Source organism: Eremomyces bilateralis (genome assembly GCF_010015585.1).
Source record: "Eremomyces bilateralis CBS 781.70 unplaced genomic scaffold P152scaffold_1, whole genome shotgun sequence".
Lineage (NCBI taxonomy): Eukaryota > Fungi > Ascomycota > Dothideomycetes > Eremomycetales > Eremomycetaceae > Eremomyces > Eremomyces bilateralis.
Genome location: NW_022985067.1, coordinates 985,750 through 993,638, shown reverse-complemented (window position 1 = coordinate 993,638; position 7,889 = coordinate 985,750). Strand labels below are relative to the sequence as shown.

The 7,889-nt window shown below is 50.5% G+C and overlaps 3 protein-coding genes across 3 annotated transcripts; 2 read left to right on the top strand and 1 right to left on the bottom strand.

Moving 5' to 3' along the window:
• Window positions 1-746: 746 nt before the first annotated feature.
• Window positions 747-4,139, bottom strand: P152DRAFT_9677 (uncharacterized protein). Its single transcript, XM_033683390.1, has 6 exons — window positions 2,512-4,139; window positions 2,005-2,452; window positions 1,829-1,950; window positions 1,566-1,773; window positions 1,358-1,509; window positions 747-1,277 (listed from the first exon to the last, which is right to left on the bottom strand). The coding sequence occupies exons 1-6, from the start codon at window positions 4,039-4,041 to the stop codon at window positions 831-833; spliced, it is 2,907 nt and encodes a 968-aa protein (XP_033538785.1). The 5' UTR covers window positions 4,042-4,139; the 3' UTR covers window positions 747-830.
• Window positions 4,140-5,481: 1,342 nt separating this feature from the next.
• P152DRAFT_445287 (uncharacterized protein) lies at window positions 5,482-6,086 on the top strand (the record flags this gene model as incomplete). The annotated part of the gene is made up of 2 exons (XM_033677843.1): window positions 5,482-5,515; window positions 5,569-6,086. 2 exons carry the CDS (start codon window positions 5,482-5,484, stop codon window positions 6,084-6,086), a joined length of 552 nt encoding a protein of 183 aa, XP_033538784.1.
• A 782-nt stretch (window positions 6,087-6,868) lies between these two features.
• On the top strand, window positions 6,869-7,817 carry P152DRAFT_9643 (uncharacterized protein). Its single transcript, XM_033683387.1, has one exon. The coding sequence runs from the start codon at window positions 7,154-7,156 to the stop codon at window positions 7,637-7,639; it is 486 nt and encodes a 161-aa protein (XP_033538783.1). The 5' UTR covers window positions 6,869-7,153; the 3' UTR covers window positions 7,640-7,817.
• Window positions 7,818-7,889: the final 72 nt, after the last annotated feature.

Here is a 7,889-nt window from a genome sequence, read left to right as displayed (position 1 = left end):
CTGGCCGTGCCTACTCCAGAGATCCCCCCGAGAAGCGATATTGAAGGTACCCATGTAAAGGACAAGGCCAAGCCATATTCGGATATGGCCGGCGGTGACAGGCCTAATCGAGATTTCATGCCTTTGGGCGTATAGGTTGGAGTGCTCTGCGATCGTCTTATACATGCCTTCATCAAATAACTGGGAGAAAAGGACAAGCGGAAGATCCCACCGCTTAGCAAGCTCTTCAAAGGAAGCTAGAGGGCGATCGTGAAGCATGGGGTCTAGGGATAGACCATTGCTATGGAAAATCCCACAGCCAGTACAACCTGGAGTCCCACAGGATACACTCTCCGTGTCGGTAGCGCAGAGAGGGCCTTGGACGCCAATGGAGAGATCAAGCAACGCTTCGGGGTAGTGATAGTATGAGACGTATCCTTTCATCTTTTCAAAGTACGCTCCAGGCTGCCCTAGAGGCCTCTTAGTAGCAGGATCAATGGCTACGTAGGAGGCATCCCCAGGTCGTCCAATTGGCGTAGGGAGAGATCCAGCGGAGGATGTTGCAGGTTCAACCTGAGGTTGCTGTAATTGGGGCTCCGAATCCACTTCCGCAGCGGTGGTAGCATCAGATGGCACTCTCCATACAAATTCAGTGGTGAGCTCATCCTCAGATACCTCGTTATCGGAAGCGGCGGCGTCTGAAGTTGATGGGAGCATCGAAAGCATAGTTCATCGTTTGGATAGTACCAAGTAGAGTTGCAATGAGCAATGGAGCAGGCAAAAAGGCGCAAAGGCTGTAATTTTCGTACCGCGTTGTGATTGGATTCTAGAAGTACACTAACTGGGCGCCATCATACCCCTGTCAGCGCTAAAGTGGAATAAACCTGATGGTCCGTGTATGGGATGGTGAAGTCACCCTTGCTCGTGACAATGACACTTTCCGGGGTAAGGTCCTGCCAAGTTGGATTCAACGAAGCCCATGAACCCACGACAGGTAAGTTGGGGTCAATGGGAGTCGGGTAGTCATCCTGACCTTCGCCTTCGCGCGAACACTCGTTGAACCAGGTGTTGGAAATTCCCGTATCCGGCCAGACATCGTGGTAGTCAGCGCGGCCACTGGTCCCGATCTTGGGGAAGTGAATGTTTTGCCCGCGGCCGTAGCCGTCGAAGCGAAAGCCCTCGTAGTTCCAGGTCATGCTACTGCTGGCGGCCGGTGTGAATCCGCCGTTAGTCCAGAGGCGTCCCTTGCCATTGAACTTGTCGACCCAGATCAAGTCGGCCTTTCCGTCACCGTTGACCTGCGGAGAGATGCTTTGATCAGAACATATTTCCTTACCAGAGACAAAGGGCCTAGGCCAAGGTACTCATGATCACTTACATCGGCCCACTTGAAGTTGGCTCGGTCCAGTTTGCCTTCATCAGGGGCGAGCTTGATCTGATCCTTATACTGAAGCCCTCCCGCCTTATTCAAGGACCCAAAGACCTGCATATTCTTCTTCATGCACAAGTAGTCAACCCTCTTGTCACCATCTTTCTAATAGTCAATACCTTGCACAATATACCTCTCGACGAAGATGAGCACGTACCAAGATCGGCAAACTCAAGGCCATAGTCATAGACGCCGTTACCCCAGCCCTCGGTACATAGGTGGTCGTAGGAGTCGACAGCCCACTTGGGGGCAGCGAAGGTAGGCACCTTGTCGCCGGTCTTGTAGAGATTGCGCCACCACTCGACGCGGCCTGTATGGCGCTCAACCGCCAGGATGTCGCACTTTCCATCACCATCCCAGTCACCCTTGTTGTCGATACGTCAGCTTCCCAGGATGTTCGCGACTTGCGTTCCAACTTACGAAATGAATGCTCTTTCGGTCCCTCTCGATGTCGATGATCTGTCCAAGAGGCCCCCACTGAGGTGGCGAGTGGATGTTCTTGAACAGGGTGATGGCGCCCGTCGAAAGCACCCACAGATAGTCTTTTCTTGCATCTTAGCCGATATCACGAGGAATGACAGACAAGGAACACTCACCGTCGCTGCCACTGCCAAACATATCACAGTAGAAAACACCGTCTCCCTTGAGCTTCGTACCACCGGCGCCCAGGTTGGTCTGAAAGAAGAGCTGTACCTTGGGGTCATTCTTACCCGCGGTTGCTGTCAAGTTTTGCACGACAATACGGTCGGCTCTAGCGGGAAGGTTGTCGCCGCGAGACGATCTGGGTTGGAGTCGACCGAAATAGATATTGTCCCGCGTGTCCAGCCCGCCGAACGCCGCGTGGGTTGACGATGCCTTCGCCCAGTGAGGCGCGAGGCCTTTACCGTCTTCGCTGTAGCTTCCACGCTGGTTGACGTAGATATCGCTGGATCCGTCCTTGTGTATGTAGACCCAGTCGGTTCGGCCATCGCCGTTGATGTCGACGAAACGGACTCCATCGATACCCTCGCCCTCGCCCTTGGCCTTAAAGGTGATTCCGCCGACCTAAAAGGGGTATTGATGTCAGTCACGAGAGATTGGAGAAGAGACACCTCGAGACTCACAAGTTCCTGCCAGTAGCCGTTCTCTTTGGCGGTTGGCGCTTTACCCGAGCCGCCGTTGCGCCAGCAGTAGATGTCACCCTTCTTGTCGATGCAGCAGTAGTCCAGACGACCATCGCCATCCATGTCACCCAATCTGACCTGGGCCTGGGAGTCGCACGTTTGCTCGCTGCCGGTACCCCGGACGAGACCGCCGTTTTCAAGGACCTCAAAGGTAGGAGGGTTTCCGCCCTTGTTGATGGCCACGTACATCTTCGCCTCCTGGTTGATGCAGATGGCGTCGTCCAGACCATCCCCGTTGACATCCCCGAAGCGGATGCCTCGCGCGAGGCATTTGAGACCGATGTCCAGGCGCTTGGCGTCAATCTTGTTGTAGTTGCCGTCCGAGTTCTCCCACATGAGACATGGCCCGGGCACCTGGCCCGGCCCCGTGTCCGTGCAGTAGACAAGCTCGTCGAGATAGTCACCGAAGTCAGCGTTTCCCGGGTTGACCAACTGAGCAAACCAAATACCGCCTGTTCCAGGTTCGATGTCACCTATCACGGTATGCCCGAGGTCGATCGGACCAACCGTGGAATCATCCTTATGCGCATACGTGCCGTCGTTGTATCCCCAGCCTGACTGCGTCTTGACCGGCCCGCGCAGGCCTCCACGAACGACGGCACATGTGCCCTGTCCTCCAGAATCCTCACCGTTGCTAATATCGGGGATTCCGGTGTCGATGGCCTCCGTAATGAAATTCCTGTCCTCTGCTTCCAAGATTGCTTGATCCCAAACTGCCGCAACCTTCGCTGCGCCTTTGTCGTTGGGGTGAATCTTGTCATAATAATCCGTGCTGCTGTCAAAGAGACCACTGCCCAGTTCTGCGAGTATTATTTTGCGGCCGGCCGCGGCGTAGTTCGAAGCTAGCGTACGATACTGCGCGCTGATGCTGGATGTATCGGCGGCGGATTCGTCGAGTCTGGGAACCAAGGTTGACAGGATGATAGTGACGTTGTCAACCTTGTTGTAAAGATGGTCTAAGACAAGCTTCATTCTATCTCCCGTGGTCGGAACATTGTCACCGGCGGCGTCGTTGGTGCCGCAATTGATGAGAATCAGGTTGGGCATCCGATAAAGGCTCAGGTTTGAGTCATCGATTGTCTGGCTAACGACGTGACCCCCGTGGCCTTCATGTTGATCGTTCTTGAAGTTCACCTCGGAGGCGCCACGTGAGCTCCCGATCATGTTGACAGGCCAGCCGCGCCAACGTAGCTGGTCTCTGAGGGGCTTCCGATATCCTTGCTCGAAAGTAGTGCCATATCCAGCCGTGATGGATGCCCCCAAGGGCATGATACGAAGAGTGAAGGGCTTCACGTCGGCTCGCACTTGGAGGACATTCGACGATATGACTGAGGTTTCCGCCTCATGCGGGAGTGGATAAGTCGCCTGGGGCTTTGTTTCGAGAGCGGAAGCTGAAGAGCAAAGAAGAGTCCAAAGGAGAGTAGCCCATCTCATCAACGAGACAGAGGAAGACACGCGATGACGTCCCATGTTGAAGTGTCACGGGGCCAGCTGAGGCGGTCTTGTCTATATGCTTCTTCTTGAGAGAGCTTGTAATGGGTGTCTTGAATATTTTGCATGACATCGTCTTTCTTTTGTATGCTCCTGGAAAGCCAGACCTGGTGTGTACGACCTCCCAGATTTTGGATCCGAAGCTGGCAAATGGCGCCATGTAGACGCCGATTTGATGGAACACGTTCTATTCCCTGAACGAGATGGAATGAATACGCAGCCTGCTTCAAAGACCAGAGGATCTTTGCCACGGTCATCAGCCAGAGTAATGGAGACTTGCGGTCCAACTCAAAATCGGATGCCCGGACCTGCAGGTCTTCATAGTAAGCCGGAGCTCCGAGGTGAACGGGTCCCGTATAGGGCCTTGAACCTTCAGGTTTCCTTGTCGTACATCCTGCCCTTGGCTCTAGCGTCTCCCTTTGGCTGGGAGTCTCGACCTGAGATGTAACATGCCCCCCGATGCGAAAGGACAGCCTGCGTCAGTGTTAGGCTTTGATCAAGCTAGTTTGAGGTTGTTGTACTTCGTGAGGCGGAGCAGTGTTGTATCGCAATGGGGCCCATGAGGTACGGGTATTTTTTGAGTGCTGTACACAACTCTATTCGGAGAATCCCGGATATAAATTTGCTGCTGGTCTGCTCCTACATTTGACCAGCCATTGAACCCCCTGTTTAGTACTTCAGTACACCTTGTTCGGGCTCAATGAGATCTGGAGGACATGAGCGTGCATCCGTGGCCACACAGTTTCCCCGGTACAGTGAAGCTTGGCAGAGTTATTTCTGTAGTTTATTTCAGCGAGGCGCGGACCACAAGTACGTACTCTGCAGTATCGCTTCGAGTAATTGGCATTATTGGACAGGGGAGATAAAAGTACAAGGAGAACGTCACAATGTTTGTCAATACTGTGTGGTAGTTGTGGTTGCTGGTCCATACCCACAGAGTCACCGTCAGCACTAACACACGCATGCTACGAAGTCTTGTATTTCACATGGCCTTCACCCGAACTGCATCATTTGTCATACGCATGTCTCGGTCCTACCATCGCCGGGATGGCACTATCCGCGCCCCTGGTTCGTCAGCTGAAGCTTACCTCATCCACACTGTCGACGCTAGATCCTTAATCTAGTTAGCGCCTACACTCTAAACGATAATGTCGTCTAAACTAGCCTCAGATACCTCAGGCCACCTTTCGGTGGACCCTGGTATCCCCCTGAAGGTGATTGGCGGAGCCAGCACGACGGGGGCCTAAGCCAGAAAGTCCTGCCTTCGTGAGCCTTTCCCGCCACCTTATATGTGGTGATGTATGAAAGTTATCTTGAATTGATTGTTGAGACCGGACATATTCATAACATAATATTAATATCATTTGAATCGTTAGATCAAGCTTCACATTATCTATTAGTTTTTGAACATCACTAAAGATGTCTTTATCCTCTAATTGTGAAACTTCATACGGTATGTCTATCTAACCTTACAATGATCATATACTAAATGATAAATAATTTCAGACACAGATGATACATTATCTGAAGAAGAGTCGATTGAAGAGGCCGAAGATACCCCCTCTAACTTTTCCCTTCCGTTCACCGATGATGGTGCCCCGAATACTACACCGAAAGCTCAAAACAAAGCAACTCATGCCTGCTATACCGAAATCATGGCAATGATGAAGAAGGGTCATTTTTCTAGGAACCAGTTCCTCCTTTTTATGATCGATAAGCATACAGGGCAAAGGCAGACTGGAAAGCATCAACTTGTAGAAGGGTTTCTTCTTGATATTCTCCTTGATTCCGACACGCAACGCTATATCATCAAGCATAAGCCTAAGCGTATTCTTTCTATTCTTCGACATGTCTTTACCTGCATCATCGCAGATGAATTTGAAAACCTGATGCAAGACGAATCTCAATTTTTTGGGGCATGGGACGCTGAAAAGACCCCTGGGAATGTTGGAAGCATGCACCAGATTGTCCGACATAGGGCACCATTATTCTTCTCTATCGTTGAGTCAGTTGCCCAACCCTAAGCAAGACGAAACAATCTGGCCAGAAACCTCATCATGGACTCACTACAATGATTGCGTCCTCATTGGCCTTTTCCCGGCATAAAAAGCTATCAAATAATCTTCCTAAGAGAATTGGGATTACATTACAAGCTGCAGGTCTGTCTCGCAAAGGTCTAAAGTATCTCCATGCCTTCGGGATGACTCCTACATATAATACGCTTCGAGATTCTACACAGGAGACAATCAGCACAGAAATGGTATTTTTTCTACAGTCATATGATACTATATTCCAACTTTCTAACCACATCTAGCATAGCCTTAAACGGTTTGCAAAATATCCCGGACTGGCCATTGCAATGGACAATTGTGATGGGCATGAGCGACCATCCCATCAGCGGATTGGGAATACAGGCGAGATGTTCAGCTATACATCTGGAATTGCAGCAGTCTGTCCTCGGATGCCTGAAAATGGTCTTGTACAGACAATGCGGAGACCGTTTACCATCCGGCCTCCACATCTCTTCAACTATGATGGAGTCCAATTACCTGATGCTTCAGGCATCTAAAAACAGAACGCCTTATTCCTGATTCGGCAGGCAATTGAATTAGCCCTCCCTGACGCAACTCGACAACTGAAGGCGAAACGGATTAAGCTTCCTGAGTTTCCAACAATCGATCGACTCCAAGCAGAGAAGACAGTGAAGAATAACCTTGGGCCTATACCAGTCAACCAGTCTACTACAAATGGGAATCACCAAATCCTCGAGAAGATATTCTTAGATTTTTTTAAGTTTAATATCGAGACAGACTTTACTGAACGCCTCTTCCTGGTATATGGAGATGTTAAAACAGTCAGACTTCTTCGGAGCTGTATCAAAGAGCGTGCTGATTCTGAAAGGCCCTTTGATGCTTACAACTGGCTACATCCAGTCCCAGCCCTTTGGCATACACGCTTGAATTTCCTTTATCTGATTACCCGCGAGTTTTATGGCATTGAAAGCTGCAATTTCCTTTCATCGACTCTTTGTCACAGCGCAACCTTCCTTAACCGACGTGGCTTTTCTCGCGAGAATGCCTCATTCAAGATCATGGAAGAAGTGATTATACATAGCTTTTATGCTAGAGTTATTTGCTTCGTGATTGAACACGTTACAGGCAGCTTCTATCCCCCTAACATTGAACAACTTTCAACACGCCTAGGAGGTCTATCACCAGCTCAATTCCAGTCCTGTCTTGATGCAGTTTACCAACAGCTCTTCAGTGCTGACGCCCGGGCCCAGTCCCAAGACCTTCCTTACGAAGCAGAGATGCAGACACTCCGGAACTGGCTTTCGCCTACAGCATACAAGACCATTTCGGAAACAATCCCACCCAAGACTTTCAAAAAGTATGCAGGATCCTCACTTCCACAAAAGAGACTCGGCGAGATCGAGCGTATAAACCATCTTCGATTTATTTCAATCGTCGAGGCCTACCTAACCCTCCGATATGCAATCAAGTTTGGTGATATTGGTCAACTCCGACGGGCACTTGCACAGTATGCCATTATCTTTGCAGGAGCTAAGCGAGACTAATACCGATATGAGATGCTTCTCCTCTTTACCCAAACATGTACTCGAGCCTCCGACAAGGATTTACAAGATGCTATCCTAGCAGGGGGCTTGATTAACAATCAGGAGAGGAGTCTAAACTCGTGGCATGAGTTTGATCTTGACGTGGAGCATTTGAATCGGAATATCAAAGACTACCTATCAGCCCATGGGACAACATCGACATTTGGCATGGAGAAGATTTTCTCCCATGGAGTATGGGCTATGTCTGCCA